Source organism: Halyomorpha halys, unplaced genomic scaffold (genome assembly GCF_000696795.3).
Source record: "Halyomorpha halys isolate HHAL.00 unplaced genomic scaffold, Hhal_1.1 Scaffold421.1, whole genome shotgun sequence".
NCBI classification, from domain to species: Eukaryota; Metazoa; Arthropoda; class Insecta; order Hemiptera; family Pentatomidae; genus Halyomorpha; species Halyomorpha halys.
Window position 1 is genome coordinate 1292110 of NW_027109834.1, and position 25961 is coordinate 1318070.

General features: G+C 30.2%; 1 protein-coding gene and 1 long non-coding RNA gene across 8 annotated transcripts in view; one reads left to right on the top strand and one right to left on the bottom strand.

The window, feature by feature from the left end:
* LOC106682525 (monocarboxylate transporter 9) overlaps window positions 1-25463 on the top strand; it is a 252106-nt gene extending 226643 nt beyond the window's left edge. For all 7 annotated transcript variants that reach the window (XM_067047997.1, XM_014423434.2, XM_014423430.2 and 4 more), the window contains 11 exons: window positions 4338-4638; window positions 12105-12248; window positions 13019-13224; window positions 13920-14114; window positions 16109-16244; window positions 18636-18766; window positions 18849-19073; window positions 19889-20105; window positions 20181-20356; window positions 20743-20965; window positions 22530-25463. In XM_067047997.1, the coding sequence (XP_066904098.1) occupies window positions 4338-4638; window positions 12105-12248; window positions 13019-13224; window positions 13920-14114; window positions 16109-16244; window positions 18636-18766; window positions 18849-19073; window positions 19889-20105; window positions 20181-20356; window positions 20743-20965; window positions 22530-22930 (2355 nt within the window). In that variant the 3' untranslated portion in view covers window positions 22931-25463. The remainder of the gene's footprint in view (window positions 1-4337; window positions 4639-12104; window positions 12249-13018; window positions 13225-13919; window positions 14115-16108; window positions 16245-18635; window positions 18767-18848; window positions 19074-19888; window positions 20106-20180; window positions 20357-20742; window positions 20966-22529) is intronic.
* On the bottom strand, window positions 22294-24089 carry LOC136795903 (uncharacterized). The gene is made up of 2 exons (XR_010843618.1): window positions 23954-24089; window positions 22294-22897 (listed from the first exon to the last, which is right to left on the bottom strand). It is a non-coding gene; the product is annotated as an uncharacterized lncRNA (long non-coding RNA).
* Window positions 25464-25961: the final 498 nt, after the last annotated feature.

The window sequence follows — 25961 nt, forward strand, 5'->3', positions numbered from 1 at the left end:
TGGAAATGTTTTTCATCTTTCCAAAATTCTTCCAAAAGCGCATATGATTCTCAATGCAATATTGGAATTTTTAGTTTTTTTTCTAAAGATACTTTTTCAATGATGTCTGAGCATTCTTGGATGAAAATCATACATTTCTTTAATGTGTTTCACTGGGGCATAGCGACTCTTATCGATAAACCTCTTTATTTCCAAAAAATTTCTAGAAAAATTTTATTTTTATTTATGTAATTTATAACTGTACAAATAATAAATACAATAAGCAAATATGTGGAATATTTCATTTACACTAGAAAATCTTGGAAAGGAACCTGGTACTTCAAACATTAATTTAAATTAGAAAGTCCTGTGGCTATCTTCTTTTCAGACGCATCGGAGGATTATCAGGGATTGTAAAGAATGAGAGATTAAGAACTAATGGGTTAGGATGGGTAAGGAGTTTGGAATGAAAAGACGCATATCTGTTTTGGGCCAAATCTGCAACGAATAGGATGTTAAGGTCTTTGTGTATGAGTTTATTTGTAACCTAATAAGGAGCATTAAGGATTTTACGTAGGATTTTGGATTGTAAGAATTGGATAGGGGAGGAATTTGGTGGTTTGGAAGAGCCCCAGAGCTCAGTTCCATATGTCCAAATTGATTTGATTATCATAGTGTATAATATTTTTTTGTAGTGAATGGGAAGTGTAGAACTCTAGAAAAATAAACTAGATACGGCTATACCATATACATATAATGTGCTAGTTTCTAATGTATATTTTCTAATCTTGACGGAAATTCGTAGCCATTTATATTTTTGCAATCCTCTTTCTCAATATTGAGAAATCCCACTTCTCCTGGCCAGCGGGCTAGAGGCCAGCCTCAGGGGAACACTGATACTGATACAGAAATACCCATGGCTTGTACCGATTTGGTAGGATCTGCTTCTATTTTTAACAATATACAAACGAATTCTTTTGTTCCTGGCAAAATTTAGATCTAGAAGTAAACATCGACTCAGCTAATCCCTTGAAATTCCACATTTTTATTTACTACTCTTCGATGGGTTTTCCGCCTAAATCACAAACCCCATACTATTCAGATCGAATTGCTTTGTTTGATGTTTATTGTACGATGTGAGATATAAAAAAAGGAGGAGAGAAATCTTTTTAGCCTTTGTGATTATGTGATTCTACGAAAAATTACCTTTTGTCCTTAGCCTTCTGGAGGACTTAATTAAAAATTTATTGAAATATTGTAAATAAAGCTTGTGTACATCTTAAATCCTAAACCTTAGCTCCAAAATAATTGGGTATAATGCTACAAGATGTATATGGAATATAAGTGGATACAGATAGAAATAATTTTATATTATTCTTGTGCCCTTCGCACACCTGTAGCTACCAAAAAAAGGTAATTATAATGAAAACATGAATTCATTGAACTTTGAAAATGATTCAAGCATAGCCCTAATCTCAACTTGACGTTCGAAGCTTCCTGCTACTACCAGGTTATCTATAGTGGATGCACCTCCTGCCCAAAAGAGGTCTCGTTTTCCTGCCTTGTGGGTTGCCATTTTAAGTTGATCATATTTTCGCCGTTCAATCTGTTATACCTCGTTAACCAAAAATAATAATAATACAAAGAAACAAATATAACAATAGGTTTTGTTCCTATGAAAATAATAATAAAAAAAAAAAAAATTTTAGGCATTTCTCTAGGAACATATTGTCTGCACAATCATTTTATTGGATGCCTTTATAATTATTTCTGACTTCGAGGATTCTTTTGAGATCTCTCCAGAGTGATTTTGGAAGTATAGACACTCTAAGACCATAAATTCATTCTTAATGAATGTCATTTATACATTTTTGTGTGACCCGAGAGCCTTGTCGGTGAACATCCCCTCTCCTTTGTAAATAAATTATATTAATTACGTTATAATTAGATAAACGTATATTTTATTTTTGATGAGGTATTTATAGTGAACCGTAGATTCAGTATGAGGAGAAGATGGGGTAGGGCCTGTAATCATACACAAATAAGTGAAACTTATATATTTGTGTCGACGTTTCGACCTGAATTGCAGACCTTCAACGGGACTGAAAACAAAAATTTAGATAAGTTCACCTATTTGTTTATCGTCACTGACCTCGCCTCTAGCGGACCATCAGTTGAGACCAATGCTTTACACGTTCGTTACCATATAAGATATTCATAAATATAATTTTATTGTATCAAAACATCTCCTTCTTTATTATTTTTTATAATATCTATCTTACGTGGCTATTCCATAAGTCCTCGAGTGGTCCATAATTTTTTTTTTTTATGGAGCTATGGAACATAAGCGAAGATTGTTCATTCTTTTACAAAATATTTTCTTCTCAGTGTACACGAAAATATTTCCTTACAACATTAATTTTATACATGACCTCTATATTTCTTTCAACATTCAATGTCAGATGTATATTTAAGCGAAGATAAATTGCCACCGCTAGAAGCTGAGCAGGAGCCTGCATCTCGTGCCAAAACTTGTGACCTTCTTTTCAATCTTACCTCGTCATGCTACACTTTGTACACTGCCAAAGGTTACATCTAACTGTAATATTTAGTCTTGTATATTACATATTGCTGGTGTTACAAAGTCAGACGAATTATATTTGTTTGTTCAATTCTTACCTTCTTATTAGTTTTTATATTTCCTCTAATAATAGTCTTTGTTGTAATAACTCAGCTGCATGTAACTTGGTGTAAACTTACCTCTACCCCTGGAACCCGATGAGGAAAGGTTCTCCTCTTCTGTTGATCACCTCTGGGTCCCCATTGACTGTGTAATAAACAAATAATTTTGAAGAGTTAAGTCATCAAATAAGGGTCAAAATTTAATTAAAAACTAAATCGAATTCCTTAAACAATGCGTTGTTAGCTTATTCGGAATCGGTTATTTCAGAAACCATCAGTACTGCCAATTCTCCAGATCAAAAAATATCCGTTTTACCCGACAAATACCCATTACATTACCCACTCTTTGAAAATCAGTGTCGTGTACTGTGTCACTAGATCTGGAGTGACAGTTGATAGTATAAGTTATGTCAGTGAAGCCACTGTCATATTAACATCGTACAATTCCAGTTAATGCAGAAGAATTCGCAGTGTAACTGTTTGTTAGATACATTAATGATAGTATTTGTAACAGCTACAGTAGTGAAAGTTTATAGCAAAAGTAATGTCAGCGGACTGACAGTTACGTTAATTGTCATATTTATACACCTTAACAGTGAACTGTCGCAACATATTACCCTTTCCAAATGTAATGACGAGGGGCGGGAAAATATATACATTTATTCAAGAACTTGAAATTGTATCGGCCAAGGACCCTTCGACTCCTGGCCTGTGAGATGTAAAAGTCACTTTACATCTTCCATGGGTCCAGTGAGTCTAAAATCTATTGAAAACATCGGCTCATTAACCAAATCATACTTTTATTTATTGTTATAAAAAATATTTAAGTATCCAGAGTTTGTTCAATATAAAATGTGTAAATCTAGTCTCCCTTTCGTCCTATAGTGAATCTTCATTTGAAATTTCTTTTTCATTAGTTATTCCACTGATGACATACTGGTTCCCTCTAGACTAGTCAGCTGTAGCCTGGTTGCTCTTGAAAATGATGATTCTGCCTATCTCCACTTTCGCCTATTTACAACTTTTCCGTTTCACATCCTATCTTCTCTATCAAATACTTTCTTCGGATTACAATTTCTGACTCTATTTATCTTAAGACACGTCAGCTCTTACTCTCCTCCCTTATTTTTACCTACATTGACTTAGCTACCTTGAATACGGCTATCATAAAACGTAAGAAGGGAAAACACTGAATAAACTTATAAACAGTTTTATTATTAGCATGTTAGAGAAGGCCGAAATGTTGAATAGTGAAGCAGATAGGAACAGGTAGGATGATTCTACTTGTCCAAAAGTAGAATCATCTTTGGCGTTCCCATCTCTGCAGTTGGTATGCAGGGTCTAAGTAGCTATACCTGATTTTCTGACAAAAGTACCACCTATCTGTCTTTCTTTTCCAATCCCTAGAGAATTCCAATCCCTCCCATATTCGTTTACTCTGTTTCTTTGTCAACCAATTATCAAATATACCATGGTACAAACTTGTATACCCTCTCGATAGAATAGAAATGCTTCATTTAAAAAATCCTTCATTTTCAACATACTTTTATATAATCTTTTTTCTTTATTCCTTTTCCTTTCTTACCTTACAGCATGTTGATGTTAATGTAGACCACTATTTGTATATCTCTTGGTTTTTATTATGATTACTATATTAACTTGATATTTTATTTCAGACTGAGAGCGAGGGGTCGGACCGCGGCGGCGGTGAAGACGGGCGATTGACGGAGGATGATGTTAGCCCGGGCGAGGACGCTGACGGACTCAGCTACTGCGAGGTCCACGACATCCCCCCGCCTCCGGACGGTGGGTACGGCTGGGTCATCGTCATCGCCTCCTTCATGTGTAATATGATCGTCGACGGCATCGCCTACACCTTCGGCGTCTTCCTCGGGGAGTTCGTCAACTACTACGGCGAGGGAAAGGGCAAGATAGCTTGGGTCGGTTCCCTTCTCTCTGGGATGTACCTCTCAGCTGGTATGTATCAATTCTGATATTTAAACTTTAGCTTTGTGTAGGATATAGTTAGCAAGACGCCATATTTATTTTATTTTGAAAATTTCCTCTAATACAATTCTTCTAATCTAAATTTCTTATATAACTTCTGTATCGTTTCTTGCGCACTCCACTTTCCACTTTATTTTTATCCTTTACCTCTGTAAATTAGTGAATTATAGTTTTAAAAAAAAGGTAGTTATTTCCAAAACTATTTTGTAAGAGAACATCTTTAAAGATGACAGGTAGTACAACATCCGGTTGAGATCTGACCATCTGATCTTTAGTTTAACATGTTAAATGGGAAAAGTTGTGTTGAATGGAGAAATTATTTCCTTCATTTAGCATGTTAAAACGATATAACATTTAACATGGTTGAGAGTCTGCTAAATGGAGAATGGCGTCACGCAACATACCAGCTGAGCGCCACACCATTTTATCTCCTGTCGTTTTGATAGGTCAGTAGCTGGTAGTTTGTGTTTTTAAAACTAATAAAGTAATGGATAAAAATTATGAATTTATGGAAGGTTTTGATAAGAAAGGTTAAAAGGTTTCCCAAATATTTCGCTAGGAGCTCCTCTGCATTTAACATAAAATATGGTCTTTAAATTGGGCTCCTTACAATCCTAAACTTATAACATTTGGCATGTTAAAACTTTTTACGTTTAAAACATCATGAATACCATTAATGTCGCCTAACACATTCCTATTATCTCGTTCTAACCCCTTGAATCTTTACCCACTGAGTACACAGGTTTACTACCAAAAATAAGATTTGATGATTTTGGCTGGTCTGATGATTTTTATTAGTGTGCCGAAACCGAAAACTCCATCTTATTCATCACAGAATTTTCGCATATCTCTGATATATGATCCCAGCTATGTAGCTTAAGAATTATGTAAATCATTCATACCAAGAATTCTCAACCGATTAACTTTAATTTGTATTGTATTAAAAAAGACCTTAAAACATACCATGGTACCAAATTGGACTCTACTAGGTTTATTTGAGATATTGTATTTATGATTACGTAAATATGTTTCCGTGACTAATGATTACTTTCATATCTAGCAAATGGTTACATTATTTTTATGATCAGAAAGAAAGGAAATTCGTTTTTCCAACACCAATAGAAATTAAATTATTTTATTATAATACTTTATTGTTTAACTTTTCCGAATTATTTGGTAAATATAGTAATTTAGATTTAATTTTGAAATAAATTAATTTAAAAAATAATTAGTGGTTCTGTAAAATTATTATACGGTGAACTGGGGTAATTGTGACCCAAAATATAATTGGTGATTTTAATACATAATTTGAGGGAAAGTAATTTTAGTTATGCTTCCCCTATAATTTAGGGGGTATAATGTGTAGGTAATGATCAGAGATTTTCGATTACATTATCTCTTACCTAATTCTTAATTTTGTTTCGACCTCCATGGAACATAATTCCTTGGTCAATTAGATTAAATTAATAAATGGTCTTTAGTTCTCATATTCAAAGTATTCTGTAAAAGGATAAATGTGGAAAACATACGGGGGAAAATGAAATAGATTGGTAAACTAAATTTTTTTTATAATATAACAATGTTAAACTGAGAACATGTTTCTTTACATCGAGAAATTTTCCCTACATTTCATTTTAAAATAATATTTATTACATCGCTCATTCAATCGGTGGCATCACAGTCGAAAAACTGTGGAGGCAAAAAATACTTATTCGTACACTTTTGCCTGCTAAGACTAAGGAGAATTTGTATATCAATGGGAAATAAAATACACAATGTAAAAAAATAGTAACCATAAAAATTATTGGAAATAACTATTATGTGGTTAGAGTGAAACATTGAAGTTGTTAGGCTTCTCTGCCATGAAAAACATTGCAGACCTTTTGCTTGACTTGTTTGCTAAGTGGAAACACTATTCTTGTAAACAAACTAAGTTAGGTTACGGTAAGGTATACAAATTCCCCACCATTGCCCTTGATAGCAGTGAGAATAACCCAAATGATAATTTTATGACTTCAGATACAACTGGTACCATTTTTTGAATCATTTATACTTTGTTCCAGTTCACCCTTTAGAAGCCATAACAGTACGGTCATCTGGCGTACTTTGATAAAAGTATTTAATAAATAAAAACATTTCGTTTAGAAGAAGCGTATTCTCTGATTTCATTCTCATCCTCTTAAAACCTTTATAGCTCGCATGACCCGGCTGATAATACTTTGTTTTTTAATTTTAGTGCCATGCAGTAAAGACACAGACTTTCAATTTGACGGATTGATTTTCGTCATATGCCCTCCTAACTTTATGAGTTTATTACTTTTATAGGTCATAAACCTTTCCTTTTACCGTGATGAGTGGATAGTGTGAGTGGCTGATATTTACTTTTTGTTACTTCAGGACGTAGTTTCACGTAAATACGTTAAATAAAATTCGGTTTACTACGGACAAAATAAAATTTTATACAGAAACAGGAGTTTCCAATTGCTTTAGGTCCATTTTGAAACTCGTTGTGTGATGGATTTCATAATTGTGAAAAATAAATGCAATTTATAATAAAACAAGGTAAGATATAATAGATATTAATAAAATATGAATTTACCCTACAATTATACATTATTTTAATCAAAAATAAAACTAAAAAATTTTTTGCCACAAAATAAAAAATCAGTACAATCGTCATTGTGATTAGAGTAGGCCAAAGGTCCACTACCCTGCGCCCAGCTATTGCCACTACTGCCCGCCTGTTATCACTTGTTCTACGTAAACTATTATTATTATCTATTTATAATATTATTCCTATACTATACCATCAGAGTTCAAACAGTTATTATTTTCAATAAATTTCACAAAAACCATTACTGCATAATTTATATTTTTAAAATCAATGGATTTCTGTCATGGAAGAATTGTTATTTTAAAAATTACTCGATAAAAATTATCAGACAGTCATGATTACATTTACTGACATGCCAGCTGTTGATAGCTGACAGTACATATTGCGGCAGTGAAGTTACTGTCATGAAAACATTTACTATTGTTATATTAATAGGTGTCAGAACATGTTACGACAGTTTTACGTTACGTTATAATTTATTTACGAGTTGTCAGTCTACAGCCTCGACAGTAACTGCCGTGGTGTTAACTGTACGACGGTTGCCTTCACGATAACATTTACTGTCATGATTATACAGTTGCAATATCGAGCGTATTAAACATCAATATCTGTCACTACAGTGAAGCTACTGTCGCTTAAGGTCCATTTATTAGGAGTTTTTTTTAATTAAAACTTAAAAATGAAAATAATAACATTGCATTGGTGCCAGCCATCTGACAGACAACCCATAAACGTATCCACAGGAACAAAAAGGTTGAAGACTCCCGTAGTAGCATGCCTCAAACTTTCGGGTCCCTTCTTCTGGGTGCTGCTGGAGGATTTGGGATTTATAGACACTCTAAGACCCTAAATTCATTTTTAATGAATGTTATTTATACATGTTTGTGTGACCTGAGACCCTTGTCGGTGAACACCCCCTCTCCTTTGTAAATAAATTATATTAATTACGTTATAATTACATAAACGTATATTTTATTTTTGATGAGGTATAGTGGACCGTAGATTCAGTATGAGGAGAAGATGGTGTGCGATCTGTAACCATACGCAAATAAGTGAAACTTATTTATTTGTGTCGACGTTTTGGCCTGAATTTCAGACCTTCATCAGGGCTTAAAACAAAAAATGAGATAAGTTCACCTATTTCTATATCGTTACTTGCTTTACGATATACCTGGTCTCTAGCGGACCATCAGTTGAGACCAATGCTGCACGTTCGTTACCATATAAGATATTCATAAATATAATTTTATTGTATCGAAATAAATCCTTCTTTATTATTTTTTATAATATCTATCTTACGTGGCTATTCCATAAGTTCTTCCTCGATCTCGAAATTCTATCGTGTTATCTAGTATTTATTGTTTATAATAATCAATTCAATATTAATAAGATAAAATTAATGTAAAAATGTGTTTGAGGCTATAGCAAATGTATGCCCTTGAAGTTTAGCCGCTTACCGCTTAGGCCACTTACTATTAAGGTCCACGTGTCCTAATATTTGGTCCCTGCGGCCTGCCCTTATTAAGAGCCCTTGATGACGGCGTCTTGTGTGACGTACACGAGAATCCTTTTAGCTCAATATTGGTTACAAACATATCAAAGCAGCTCAATATTATTTTTGTTTATTTTGTGCAATTTAATATCTATGGATGTGAGAAATTTATAAATAAATGCATCATTTTTTCTTAATTAATTATTCAACCACTCATAATTATTCTGATTATTTATTGCTATATTTATTATTTATATTTTATTCTTTTTATCTTGTATTTATTTTAATTTAATTTACTCTATTTATTTTTATACAACTTTCATTACATATTAGAGTCCTACGTAGTTTACAAAATTTAGCAACACAAAATTTTGTTCATTCAGAAAATATTTTAAAATATTACTGACTTCATATTATAGAATCTTTACTGCTGCAACCCATGAAGGATTAGGGGTACAGTGATTTGTAAGGAAGTATTGTCACTAGACCAACGGTTTTGTAAGGAGGTGACTCGGTCAGAATTATGCTTGACCTCTTGATTTTTCTCGTACTAAGGGTACCCACTTTATGAGGCTGAGTGGACCCCGAAGGCTCACGAACCCACAGGGTTGACTCACGACTACAGTTACAAAATAAATAACTATCTTTCACATCCGAATTCAGACCTGGGTCCTTGGAGTTAGTAGCACATTGCCTTATTATAGCCACACTGCTCCCTAATAACAAATATTATTAATAAATGAGCCGTTCAGTGCACGCATCGATTAACTCCATGAAACAAAAAGTTGAGAAACGCGATGAAGTACTGTATATTGTTTTCTAAAATTCCTGTTATAATATTAATTCAAATATATAATGTAGAATACATAAATACAGATATATCTTTCATCTAACGGTCTATAAAATTAATAAGAAAGAATAGCCAAAAAATAATCGTCAGTAATGTTACCGTTTTTGTATGCATCTGCATATTATATCGACAAATGTTTTGCAGGTATTATTTTTCCTCCCCTATTCCTGTATACCAAACCTTTCGTTCTGTTATGCTTTTGTAAATTTCGAGTCCATTTATCAGGATTACGACTTCTTTTCCTCCCCATCAATGTGTTTGTTGGGAAATTTGTACTGTTGCAATTAGATGAATCAAAGGAAAACGATAAACGTCTTCTTGGACCAGACTTTCTGTTGATAAATCGTATTGATGAACCATCACTGTTTTCCTCATCCACATTGTTATTAGTTTCACTCTTCTTGATTATAACGGGTTTATTAATATTTATTTCTTTAAAAACAATCTGGGAATAATGTTGTAAAGACCAAGAAAATATTTAGTCCATGTAATATTGGTGAAGTATACAGTAACATTCATGGAGCGAGATCACTCACTGTAATACTAACTTCAGTTTGCATTGCGCTTCTTTTTTTTCTGTTTGCCGATGCGATTTTGTTACCAATATCGTTGAGAGGAGGAAAGCACCTTCGGCTGTTTTTAAAAAAAGAGCGTTGATGCACGGACGGAACAAATAATTCAATAATTAATAATTGCGTTGTTGAAACAATTTACATTAGAGTATGGAGTTAATCACAATGGCTTCTGAAATAAATTACTTATTTTGAATGGCCAAAAAAAATTTCCGTTTAATGATCTTAATCTGTATTATTCAGGACTTGAATCGGAAAACCGAGCACTCGCTACATAAAATATTTATGTATTTGAAGTCTGACTTGTGTTCTTATCTGAGTTAGGGCTTTCTAGAGAATTTAAAAAAAAAATCACTTTGAAGATATCATTATACATACTACTTATCATTAAGACACTAATTCTCATCACCACATTATGATTTTCCTGGTCAGAATAATTATGGTACTCTGTTTATTATATAATTTAAAATAAGATGAGATATGGAAAATCTGTGGTACTTATTTTATATAAGTGGAAATAATAAAAAAGTGTGGAAAAATGAAATATGAAGAAATCCAACGGTTTATATAAAAAAAAAATCTTAAAAAAAAAAATATATATTTATGCTTGTAACCTCTATTTTTTTTTTATTTTCTATATAGGTAAAATTCTATTCTATATTCTATCTATAAAATTCTATTTTGTTCAGTCTGTTAATTGGTCAGATTATGTGATGCTTTAAAGATTAGCGAGAAGAATTTCAAAACATGAAGTAGTGGATCTGTAACATAATAATAATACTTTACTTTTTTGTATCCCCATGTTTGTTGGTTTTATAAATTTTTATATCTTTAGCTCTTATAGATAATACCGATTAAATACTATTACTCGGGTTGCAATGTCATCCTCCATACTTGAGAGTAGTATAATGTACCTTACATGTAGTACTATTTGCTTCTTATCTCACTGCACCTCCCTGGTCTTCTCATCCCTGTAATCTTTTCTCCAAATAAAGTCCTAATAATATATTGGCAGTTATACATTTATAGTCATTTTTCGAAATTGTTTATTTTTTAGTGACTTGTAATATATTTTATCATTTATTATCTATAAACTCAAATTACAAATTACAAAAACAAATTAGCCAACATATAAAAATTTGTGGTCTGATCACTCTGTCAGTTTCACGGACTGTGAAATTTTCTATTATTATGATCTAATTTTATTTATATACAAACCAATTTTTCTCTCCAATTAAACTGAGGAAGTAACTCCATTGCATCCCATTGGTATATATTTTATTATATTGTTTTGTGATTTTGGCTCAAGTCCTCCTGTGAGGACCTATGCAGCCCCATATTGAAAAGGTCATTATTCATTTCTCGGGGCTTTCACAAAATTAATATTGACACAGTGTTCTGATCCAAGCACTTGGACTTTCAGACTCTTATTCTAAGGTGTTCAGCTATCAGATCCTCTATTATTGATTTATTACAAAATTACTTTTTTTGGGGATTCATTGTAAAATCAATTCCTGGGATTTTGCTTAAGCTTCTGACACTTTGTGCATTTCTATATATACACATTTGTACTGTGGATATGTTTTTATTTTATTTTTAATATTTCAGTTACAATGATTTTGTATTTTTTATTTTGACATATGTGACACTATTCTTAAATATTTTCATGAACATATTTCCTTTGTGTTATCGGATAACATATTTCTATAAATAAGTAATTGTATTCTTATACCACTTGGGTGTTGTATCAATTTTATTTTATATTTGAATGTTCATGAATCAAATTCCATTACTATTGCCTGCCTGCAATTTATGAGTTTATAAGATACTATCAAGTATTATTTATAATATTAGTCTAAGCCTGAGAGTGACTGTTGCATAAGCTCTTGAAGTTTTCTTTTCCTACAGGTCCGCTTGTTAGCGCGCTCACTAATAAATTTGGATGCCGGACAGTATGCATCTCTGGGAGTATCATTGGTTGTGCAGCTTTTGTTCTCAGTACCTTCTCCCCGGACGTTAACATGCTTATGATAACATATGGTATTATGGGAGGTGAGTAAATATCTAAAACATGTTATATAATATATAATAATATTTTATTCATTTATTTTAAATTAGCTGATGAAAACAAAACCAGTATGAACCATTAATCATTTTTTTAAATGATATTTTTTGCCTCAAAATTATAAATTTATTGAATTTATTATTCTAAATAGGTCATTTAAAATAAAAATAGTAGTGTAGAAAGTATAATGCATAAGTTCGTTGCTTATTATTTTGTTTTATGATAAAAAAAAAAAAAAATAATAATAAATTTTCTGTTCTGTTTTAGAAATTTTTCAGGTATAGAAAAATGAAATTAATCTATATGTTGAGCATCAGATCAGTTTTCTGTTTGATTTTTTAGAGTAAAACATAAATTGATGACATAACTATGATTTTAGAAACAAAATATGTTACCACCCTTTCCCGATAACTAAAACATTTTTCCATCCTAAATTCAGTGTGGTTCAATGTCATATCAAATCAATGCTATAATTAACAATTTACAACTGATTAAACGAAATAACTTGTTATTAATATGTTGTTGATAATAACAAAAATTAAATTGTTTTTGATGAAATCAATTAAATGTTTAAACTTTCATAATAATAGAAGACTAAAAAATATATTACAAAGTAGAAGTTTGCTTTCTGACTCACTATGTTGTTTAAAAAACATATTATATGGAACATTATTTATAATGATTATTAGATATTTATTTCAATTAAATTCCCTTTGAATAATTAATGTTTTGTTTTTTTTTTTCCTTCTTTTTCTAGGTATCGGATTTGGCCTGATTTACCTGCCAGCTGTGGTCTGTGTCGGCTATTACTTTGAGACAAAAAGATCATTGGCCACAGGTATTGCTGTGTGTGGCTCTGGTTTTGGAACGTTCGCTTTTGCACCCTTTGCCACTTTACTTCTTGAATACTACGACTGGAAAGGAGCAAATCTTATATTGGCAGGACTTATTCTAAACTGCGCTGTGAGTGTCCATTTTAACAAATTGTTGACATAATAGATAAGTTGTTGATATTTACTTCATTAAAAAAAATTAAGGTTTCCAATGAACATGTTTAAAAAATTATTTTAAATCAAAGCAATTTCAAACCGATTCATAAATTCATTTTCAATAATACTTACTTAAGTTTCATGTGAAATATTTTCCTCACACATACTTTTTGTTCATATGTAATAATTTTGTACCTTAAAAAAATTCCTTTCCTTATTAATTTTAATATTATTTCAATTCTTTCCCTAAACTCTTATCTTAAATCTTTTTTGGGGATAAGATTCAAAATGGAAAAACTTTTAGATAGGCTTGAGATACAGTACTATTTATTATGTGGTAATTTTTTTAAACACAAAATTTTTTTTTCTAATACTTTCCAAGTTTTGTTACAAAAATCTTCTCAAAACTTTAACCTTCAATAAACTCAGAATGTTTTTTAACTACTAAACTAACTGATTTTTTATTTAATATTACTGTTTCAAATTAACAGGAATACTAAATTAAGATATCCTTTATTATATTACAAATATAATATTAAATTTTAAAGTATCATATTTTGAATTGTTAGAAATTTAGTAAATCAATTTACTAAATAATGGCTATATAAAACATTGGTTATAATAATGTTTTTAATTTATCATTTAGAAACAAAAATAAACATTTTTCAGGTTTTTGGTGCTCTGATGCGTCCTTTAGAATTTCCAAAAGATAGTCCATCTTGCAAACCTTTACTCCAGAGAATGGCCGATGAAAAACGATTTCAAATGGAAAGAGGCTCCATTGGTGGATCATATTTCATCGTCCAACTACCAGATGGCTCTATGGAGAAAAGAATGAAAATGCCTATCAACATTGATCCTGGGGTAATCATGAAATAGTAATTTTGTTTTTGTTTATTTGGGAAGAACGGAAATTTAATAGGCTTCTGTTTGATAATTATTTTATTTTTATAAACTTTATCCCTTCCTTAAGGTCTCTAATACTAATTATATTTATTTAAAGGTTTATTCTCCTGGCTTGCCACCTTCCAGAAGCAGAAATAAAATTCGAAGTAATAATAGTTATCTACTTTAAAATTCTTGATTAAAGTTAAAAATAGCAAAAATTATCTCAGTTATTTTTCTGTTAAAATGGTGATTTTTAATCAAATAGAAAATATTTAATACAATCTCCATTGACAATTGTTATTTATGATTTTGCAAATAACATTTCTTTTAAAAAGAATAATTGACATAAAATGCAATTAAATAATTTCATGCTAAAAAGGGTCTTATAGTTTTCAAACGTAAAAATTATTCTCTTTAAAATGAGGAAAGATACTTCAAAAGACAAGTTTTTAATTCACTCGAAATTAAGTGTATAGGTACTTTGAAATTAAGGATCACCTCTGAAAGTTAATTTTCACCAAGCATTTACAAAGCTCCTTTTAGTTTAAAGTGATTCAGCTATACTTACGCTTTTTGTAGATTTTATAAATATATGATTCTTACAACCTAGTATTTTAAAATTATAATTGATTAGCCTATGCATTGAAAGAAATGAAATGAAAAGAAAATGTTGATTGCATGAATTTGCATTAATTTATTTACAGTATAAATCTATTGGTTATAGTACCCTTACATGTGACTGCATTACGAAATTAACCTCTATGATTTGGAACTCTTAACTAGAATGAATGCTTTTGAATAAAAAAAGAAAATTGTTATAAAGATAAATGAAATGTCTTGATAAAACATCATAGTATTTTTCTCAGATCATAGTTGCTTTTTCTCAGTCCCTCTTACTCGACATTTTTTTAATGGTTCCCTATGGCATTCATTAAATTTTAGTAAATGGTGTAACTGGTAGTTATTTCACAAAACCTCATATTTTCAGTTAAAATTTTCTTTATTAATAGATGTTCTACTATAATAGTTTTTCTATGCATAACATATCTATGCAAGTTGCATTTACATTTCCACTTCTTATTATTAAAAACGTTCATGTTTTAAGACATTTTATATTATAATCAAAAAATTAATCTTATTTTCTTAATAAGATTAAGTTTTGATTCTTAAAATTTTGTATATACTTTGTTGTATGAAGATTTGGTGAATAAATATGTTATTTCTCAATGTTATTTGTTTATTATTGCTGATAATCAACTTGGATTTGACTTCATGAAAAAGTGGCAAAGTAATTATTTAGATTACTGGAAGTCCATCGCACAAAGCCATCTAGTCCTATTACTTAATAATGCCAAAAACAACTTTTAAAAATAAATAAAACAATTTAGTGTACAACTTGTTTTTTGTTTTCAAAAATCGTTAATTCACAAACCAAATCAGATTTTGATCTCTTAGACACTGGCCTTACACTTATATAGGGTTAAAAGCTAGTTTCCATGAACTTGAATTTTTTTTTTTTTTTGTTTTATTTTCCAGATTTTAAAAGTGACAGTTTATTTGGAAGTGTGATTCAAGAAAAGTCTACTTAAAATGAATTGATCTTTATTTTGGAGTATTACTTTCCTTAAAATAATTATATTTTTAAATTGTTTGTAATAAGTTGTAAAAAATATATTTTTGTTTTGAAATATTATTTCTTTTGCCTATTAAAACTACATGTAATGAAGTATTGATTGTATTATAATACGTAAAGAAGACCTTAACTTGGACTTCAAAAAAGTAATGCTATATCACTTAAAAATAAGGTTTGCGATACTATTGAAGGACCATTTCAGTCATATAATTAATTTAATTGCATTGTCTATTTAATTGTTATTATTTGAGGTAAAATTTAATCCTTACTATATAATTTTTAAGGTTTGTTTTAATTTTACTTCATTCATGAGAACTAATTATGATGATAATTTCAGGTACATTCAAGCTTCAACTTAAATGAATTGGTGCCAGGAACTCCGATAACTCCTGTTCCAACAATGGCAGTCCTACCGACTATTACTGAAGCAAAGATTCCTGAACAAAGTGGCAGTTCTGGTAGTTCTAGTTCTGGTATGTATAATTTAATTAATGAATAAATTCATCCTTACAGCTGCAAAATAATCTTATTACATATGCGTTAAAATATGGTTTTTATCCATTTAACAAAAGTTCATCTAATTTAAATAATTTTCTATTGAAGGTTTTAGATACTGTAGTACATATAGGGTTATTCAGACTTATCCATAAGAAAGAAAACCTGTAATGGATTACGATTAATAATGTGATAAATTAAATAGAATATTTAAGAAATATTATGGCCTGTTGCCATCCTGGCTTTTCAACTAATCCTCTACTATTGTTATGACATAGAGGGTATAGTAGCACAGTTGGTAAGGTACAGAACTGTTCCAGTATTTTTCCCATTAAACCTTAAATTTAAATAAATCATTAATCATTGGAATGAAAAAAACAGAACAAATTGAGTGATACCATAAGGATCAACCCTCAGGGTGCCATGTTTATAATATGAAATAATTAAAAATTTCACCCTCACTCTTTTTGTTTGCCCAAGGTTCAAAAACTTACCTAATTATTTTTAATAAGCGACATCCTTTCAAGACAACTGAAAACTACTTCTTTCCCAAAACTGCAAATGAAATTAGACACTCTTTAGCAGAGTTATATTAGAATCGCAACACTTTTTTGTTCAAAAGTAATTCATTTTATTTTTACTAGTGTATTGAATTTTTTTTAAATATACCAGATTTTTTTTTATTAAATTTAACACATTGATAGCTAACTATAAAAAAAATTGTTGTTTACATTACTTTAAAGCATGCCTGTGCACCAATTTACTTTTTTGCTTCTCCGAAGCCAATTTTTTTTTTTTTTTTTTGTATTATTGATGTTTATTATAGTTAGAGTTTTAAATAATATAATATGATTAAATCAAAGAGGATTTTAGCACAGGAATCCTGAAAAGTACTGTGGATGTTGTGTTTTTTGTTATCCTGCTGAGAATAATAATTTTCTCAGAAACAAAAATATGCTATTCAGAAAATATTTCCTAATCAACATCCAAAGTTTCCTTGTTGAATATTTTTTTACCATATTGTTAAAAGATTAATTGAAGTAAGCTCTAAATTTTTAGACACTTAACACTCCAGAAGTCGCACTGCTTTGTGGCGCATTAGTAGTAGCAGTTCATCTGTGAGCTGCATCTTCTATTTGGTTTAATTATACTAACTACATTCCTTTGGTAGTAGTAGGATTAGAGAAAATTATTAAAATGTCAAAACTTAAATGAAAGTATAAAAAGTATTAGAAGGGGGAGGTCAGGGTTGCAGTCAAGAAAAACAAAAAATAATTTTAAACTATTTATTTATGGCCAAGTTTTAGCTCTTTATTGGTGCAAAAATAAAAAGAGAGCAGGTAATGCTAATGTAAAATTATTATAAATACATTACATTGTGATATGTAAATAAAACAGATGTAAAGGTGGAGGTATAAAAAGACATCTATAGAAATAACCCAAAATAAATGAAAAATAGTATGGAGATTAAAGAGGAATACAAAAAAAGATATAATAACTAAAACAGTACGGAATAGAAACTGATGAAAGAAAATACATACTACCAAACAGATCTATTATTTAACCGAGGTGTATTAACTAACATTTTAATTAATAATCCACTGATAAATTAATAATATTGAGGAAGTTGTAAATGATTAACCTTACTTTACTTTGTCTATATTTTTTTTAATTTTAGCCCTGAAGACATGCGAACTAAATGATGAAAATGAATAAACAAAATTATTAAATGATGACTATTTACTGAAGTCATGACTCTGATAGGTCAGAGGTGAGAAGAGACAGTTCTAAAGAAAGGATGATCTACTCCGATATGTCGGAGAAAGATATTTCTGGCTCTAACTGTAGTATATGCTATAGATGCAAAGATATAGACGCTGAGTTTCTTTTAAAAGTGGTCCAAATTAGGCCCACATCTGTACTAGCTCAGTAATGTATTCAATAGTCATATTTTTACTAAATTAGCCACCAGAATGGTATTCATCAAACATATTGAACAGTATTATATTAATCAAAATTAACAGGCATGATGCACTAATATCTAAATAATCGGCCTGTTGCTAGACAACTCATGCCAAACACTTAGCAACCGTTGCTCAATATACAAAATACATATATTTCTTCTAAAACAAAATAAACTTCTAAAGATAAACAAAATAAACTACAAATAAAATTAATGTAATAAGATTAAACATTAATAATTTTTCAAAATATTTACAAATTAATTATTAATCTTGACATTAAGACCTATGAAGAAAGAAAAAATTAGATCATTTAATTTTATAATATTTTTATTCATATTTGTGTATACATAGGAATCCAACTTGAATATTTTTTAATTTTCAATAATTCCTAAATATCTATTATAGGTAGTGCAACTGAACTGAAGATAAAAGATCATAGTAACTCTGGTGAAAAAGAAGAACTTAAAAAACTGGAAACATCTAAAACATCTCTCCCTCGCAATGCTTCTCAACCAGCATTTTCAACTCAAGTACAAGTGAGCTATTATATTCTAATATTTGATAATTATTGTTTTTACTGGCTTCTGATATATTTATAAACCAATGTGGAAATTCCAGGGTCTCCCTAAAAATGGGTCAGTTCCATTCTTTGATAGACTGAGGAAGCCCAGCACAGGAGAAAGGTTCAAACCAACCCTTCAAGCAATCAAGGTGTCAAGGCCGAATATTAGCTCAAATGGTGATGTTCGGCGCTCAATGCATCTGAGGTTATCAAATGCTTCAATTGTCAGTGGCACTACCAACAAAAACAATAATGCTGATGATATGTGGTCTAAAACAGATGTAAGTGGTATTGATACTTTTAAATTTAGAAATAGATATCACTATCCTTTTTTTGTAAGTGTTTTATACTTTGTTTGTACTTATACATCTGATCAATATTAATATTATAGTTTAATTTTTAATTTTAATTTTCAACTTCTAAAATATAGAGCTCGATGGAATGTGTTTTCTCTTTTGATTTTATTGTTTTGTTAGTTTTATTTAGAGGCTATGAAGATGAGTGTATTGAGAAGAGGGTCCCAGAGCTGAGTTTTAGAGTTAGACATATTCGAAACCAATTAGGTCTGTTAATATTTATTTTGCGGTGGTTCTGCGAAATAAAACATGGCATTCCCACTCTGGTTAGAAGGATCATGTTACCATATATTAGATTTCTTTAAATGAACAGTTACTGTTGTGCTCTCTAACAATTGATAAAAAAAAAAAAAATTTAATATAACATCTTTTTAATTAGAATTATTGACAATTCTCCTTGTAAAAGGAATAAAATATTAGGTTATTGTTCTTTTTAGGTTACTATTTCAATCTTTTCAATATTTTTACTTGCTGTCTTCTCCTCTATCTTAAGGTGATTACACACTTAACAGCATGCTTGAGAAGCATATTTAATTAATATTTTTGTACTAGCGCAGTGAATTTCCCTTAAAGAGGCTTTGATCTACTTTCTGAGGATCAGAGCCATCTAAGTGAAATTTAACCTTTGTCTGTCTTAATAAAATACACAATTAGTGTGTGTAGACACCTTAAGACACCATATAATACCATTCATTATGCTTGAACAAGCACCCGTTAGTTATAATCGCTTTTATTTTCAGATTGATGTTGAAAGTGTTTGCTTTGCCACTAGTAAGGTGAGCATGTCAGCAAGGAAGGAGCTCGTCCGCCCTCTCTCCCGTAAAGACATATTCTACTCCGGCTCGGTTGTCAATCTTCCTGAATACCAGTCTCAGAGATCTATTGTAGGTTATAGGCAGAGTGTTGTTTCACTGCCAAAATACCACAGAGGGCCTGATGGAGAAGTTATTGAACCTCGTGAGTATTTCACTGAGTATGGTATTGACATTATGAAAAATATATAATTTTTTTCACATTTTCAATCTATTTTAGCGGATTTATGTCCATGCTGCACACTTCCCGAATCTTTTAAGTCTGCTCTAGCAACAATGTTGGATTTCTCGCTGCTAAAAAATCCTGTTTTTCTTTTAATTGGAATAAGTAATGTTTTTGGAATGGCTGGATTGTACATACCTTTTGTATACCTTGTTGACTACGCTGTAGAAGAGGTAAGTTCATAAAACATGTTACGTTTTCCACCCTTAGTTGCAATAACACCACACCCAAATAGGTCAGTCATATCTAGTTTTAATGCTCACGGCTTAAGCAACTGAAATTTAAAATTTCGTAATTGATTTTGCCTAATTGATTCTAGATATTAAAAAATCATTCAAAAGTACTTATTACAGCTGACAATGAGTGATTAAATTATCACTATTGACATTGTTTAGAGAAAAATTGGTTATTTAAATAACTACAATGAGATACAAAAAAGAAGCGTCTTTGTCCTTTTTTTTTCCCTTCTGAATTCAAATATAATTTGTTAGCTTATATGGTTTTATTGTTTATATGATTTATGTATTTATCATTTCTCATATTCCAAAATTTTTTCCAGGGGATCGAGCGATCAACTGCATCTATGCTGCTTTCAATCATTGGTATAACAAACACTATTGGACGTGTTGCCTGTGGATGGATTGCTGATTTTCCTTCAGTCAACTCCCTTTTCCTCAATAATATGAGTCTCGTTGTTGCTACAATTGCAGTCTCTGCTACACCATTGTGTAAATCATTTACAGCCTACGTCATAATGGCAATATTCTTTGGATTAGCTATTTGTAAGTGAAATCCTTTTTAAATTTCTTATTTATTTTTGACAATTATTTAACAGAGTGAGATAGGCTTTTCTTATTTAGATTTACAACTCTTGTCATTATCGACTAGTTATTTGCTTCTGTCATCCTTTTTCTCTATAATGCATTGAAATTTAAATTAAAAACTTTTTACCTATTATGATTATTTTAATATTGGTTTGTAGTTTTCTAAACATTTTTAATGTGAAAGTACATGAAAAAAACAAGTTCAAAATTGTTCATAGGTCAACTTTAGATATATGTAAATAAATATTTACTGTTATTTATGGCTCACTCAGTTCAAATAAGCCACCTTAGGTGTGATTAATTAGGAGACTAGTGATATGGGGGAATCGCCTAGTCAGTCACATAAGAAAACAAACCCAAGAGAATGGAGAGAGCAGCCACTTTCCCATCAGGTTATGTAGTAACAAACCATGTTAATTAGTTACCAAATAAACCCATCTGTTCTTTCATTTAGTGACATGGTGATTCGTGGACGATGAAGTTCTCATTTTTGCTGTATTTAAGAGACAGATCCTAGTGGATTCCAAGATCCATCTTCATCGAAATTCAGTAATACATCCTGTTTTTTTAGTATGTAAAATGTATAAGGTAATTGTGGTCATCTCTGTTTACTCAAAAAACTCTTATCTTCTTAACTCAGCAATTTTTTATAAAGGAACTTTAATTCTTTATAAACCAATCTAGTTCAGTTGATTACTTTGAGTATTTTAATAGGGAATTATGTTTCTGGCTAATGTTGACAAAGATATTTTGCATAGTGAATTGCTGAGCAAACTATATATAGCCACAGGCAACCAACAGGAGCTATGTGGCTGCTTCTATAAAGGCTCCAACTTACTTGGTAAAGTCATTAGTTTCCAGGCTCCTAGCTAGTCTCCCTCAATGTGGCCTGTCCCTAACAGTTTCATGATTTCTTCTCAAGACTTATCAGTTATCCTGCAGTAAATCCATCATTCCCACTATAAATTATTCTAAACATTTTATGTTAAGAAATAATGTGCTAGTGACTGCTCCTTCATTTTGTCATGCCTGGCTGAATCTCTATCTATCCTTGCCATACATTATATTTAAGCAATCCCAGAAGAGTTTTTTAGGAGTTGGGCCTAAAATGGAGGTCACTCAGCTCATAATAAATTGTCTTTGAACAAAAATTGTATTTTAAAAATTAAATAAATTTGTAAAGACATGATGACGTATTGTCCCTTTCAGAGATGTTGTTAGAGGATTTATCTATTTATAGTGTTATTAAGTAAAAAATAGTATTTTGTTAAGAATTATACAATAAAACTATTTTAAAGTTTATTTATAAAGTGGACTGACTATACACAGTCAATACTACTAGCAGTATTGTTGTGATAATATATACTAACAGGATTATTGAATGTATATTGATTGATTGAGTCCAGTACTTTCATTCTAATGCTGTTCTTCACTATTTTCTTCTTTACATATTGACTGTGTAAGGACCATATAAAGATGTAATAAAAAAACATTATACATTTTTAATTTTTTTTTTTTTCAGCTGCTTATATCTCTCTCACCTCCATTATTTTGGTTGATCTTTTGGGTTTGGACAAACTCACAAATGCTTTCGGCTTGCTCATTCTGTTCCGTGGTGCCGCTGCAATTTTTGGTTCTCCACTTGCTGGAATGATCTATGATGCCACTAAAAGTTATTCCATTCCATTTTATATGGCAGGATTTCTGTTCCTGTTATCTACCATCTCATCTTTTATGGCACCTTGTATGAAGAGCTGTGTGCCTGCCGATGATGGCCCTCCAGTTTTGTTGGATGCCCTCACACCAATAGATGAGGATGATGAAGAAGGGGAGGATGACATACCTGAGATAATCGAAACAGCACCTTCACCAGGACCGACTTCTTCATCACTGGAAATCAAACAGATCGAATCTGTATTGTAAAACCAGGTAGTGACTGTTCTGAATGTAACAGCTTTTTGTCAGTCCTATAGTTTTAGGATTTTTCATATAAAGTTTTGTTAATTGTAAAGTGTATATGATGTCATTTTATTAATAGTTTGAAGAGCCCTTTTAAGATTTAACCAGATAAGATTTACAAACTAAGATAGTCAATTAAAGAAGATTTCTTCTATAAAAAAATTATACTGTCTTGTAAAATTATTGTTGTATATTACCATGTTATATTAAGATCTTAAAAGAGTGTGGCCTTTAAAGTGTAATGAATTATAATCAGATTTCATATTCTTCGGATTTTAAATGAAATGTTATAGTGAATGAGGAGGGTAATAAACAAATTAAATTGTTATTAGATTAAGTATTTTTTATTCGTACTTAGCAGGCTGATATTCATTAATTAGTTTCAATAGAATAATGAATATAGTATAAATTTAAATAGTTCAAGTGTATATTACCAGGAATAAATTTTTGAAAAATCGTAGGATGTAAAATAAAGTATATTTATTGAAAAATGTAAATTTTCTTATTTACCAAACTGTTTTAAATCAATTTTTTTTTTAAGTCGTGAATATTTCACTAACATGAATTACACTTAAGATATGGTAGCGACCATAAAGCTATGTAGCTAAGACCCAAGTACCTCATGACTTTCAGTGTTTAGTTGTTTGTTTTTTTAAGTTAATAAAATGTTTATTAATTTGTATTTATATACCACAAAATAACCTTTTATTAACCATGTATATGATTTTTAGCCAAACTTTATTTAATTGTACATAACAATACCATATGTATATCTTTAAAATAAATCTTATAGAGTACAGCAATATTATGTTATATTGAAAAGTTGACAAAGATTTGAAAGAGTGATTTTATATGATTTAGTAACACTATTCTTATTGTATAGGTAACATTTATGAGAGTAATAGTATATGCATTGACTAATACTAGTTATTGATTTTCATTTTTGTAAATCATTTATATACAATGAAATTAATTGGAAAAAATTACCAAAATAAATTTCCTCTGATTTTTGTACTATTTCTCTTATTACTTTGACATTTATGAATATCTTTTCTGAAATGTTCTTAGTTACTTAAATGTCAGAACCAAGTGCCATTGTTTTTTAATAGTTTTAATATTATAGAAACATAAGTCGATAAACTGTAATTTCCATGCAAATATATTATGTTCATATGTTTTTTTCAATGTTGAATTATTTAAGTGTTGACTAAATCATATGAAATACATATCTATTATTAAATTACTATTTTTATATAACATCAAGAATGTGGCTTAATTTTGTTTAGATTTTTGTGTAGCGACTATTAGAAGCAGTATTTCAACTTGACACTTGTAAGATAACATGCGAGCCCTTCTCGATTGAAGAACCATTCTAGGTTATAAGTTATTACTGTGATACATAATACTAGTATTTGAGAAATACGATATAGGAAAGGTTCTCGGAACGTTTTGATGGAATGATATATTTTATTTTATGTTTGAAAATGAAATAAAAAATGATTTAAAGTATTAATTATGTAGCTAATCAATACAAATTTTAATGCCTGTTTATTATAACAGGAAATGTTAAATGACACCATTAAATTTATTTGGATCATTCAAATACTATTTTTAAAAATAAGAATAATAAACTTGTATTACTTTTACAATTGTTACAATGTATAGAATATGTTTTTTATGAATGTATGTTCCAAAATTTATTGCCATTTAATTAAGTTATGGTATTTAAATAATTTTTATGTAATATAAAATCAAAATTTATATATTTATAATAAACAAACATAAATTTTGTTGACATTAGTGTATATCTTGCAGCTGAGCATTGGTTAAGGCTGCCAAAATCATAACCTGCTTTGACTTGACAAGATGTAAATTTGCATTCCACCCATTACTGAATTTAGTGACATGCAATAAATTTTCTATAATATATATCTAGGGATATATGTACATAAAGGATATGTGTTTATCCTTGGTACATATACTAAAGGAAAATCACAATGAATGGAACATACCGAAACACCAGACATGTGTTATCAGTTGCGATTAGACATTAAGAAAATTTGTGGTACTAAATAGTTGTAAATAACAATACCTGAGTGTGTTCTGTATTTGAAGTGATTTTCCCAGAATATGCAATCTCAAATCGTTGTCTGTTGAACACATCATAAATACGAGATCTATTTTTGTAGGTAATGTTGAGTCATTTGTCTGGGACTAATGGAAGAATATGTGAGATAAATATGCATCATGGTCGAGGGTGAGTGAAAATTGCCAAGAGACCTTTATATTTTAATATTCATTATATTTTATTTGGTCTTATTATTTTGTCTCTATTTGTGAATATAGTGGCTCTTTCACTGTCACTGGTGATTTTCTTTTTCTTTCTTTTTTTTTTTTGTTTGCTTGGCACATTGCAAATGTAATAGAAATGAAAAAAATTAACAAGTGTAAATATGTTAGTGATAAAAAGAAATTAATAAAATCATTGTAAAACTGATTATTTTAGTTATTCTTATAAACCCTCCCCTCCCCCATTAATTCTTCATTATGATCTGTTATTGATTATTGCCTACAATAAGTATAGATTTGTTTAGTATAAATGGTTAAATATAATAAGTAAAGATGGTTAATATTTGATCTTGAATAAATAAATATTTTAATTTCTCAAATGTAATTTTAACTTAGGACCTTATTATGAATTTAGAAATAATTGAAAAATGAGGAAAACTAAATTTTTTTTTTCAGATATGTCTTACAATGGTTATTTTTAGATTTTGGGACAACAAACTTGATGATAAAATCAAAACTGGAGAAAAATAACTCAAAATTGTTGTTGTATTATGTATACAAACGTAAATAATAGATATATAGGGAGATGGTCAGGGTTGCGGTCAAAATAAAAATAAAAATAGTTTACAACTATTTTTATTTTTATTTTGACCGCAACCCTGACCATCTCCCTATATATCAATTTTTACGGTCAACTATACATACA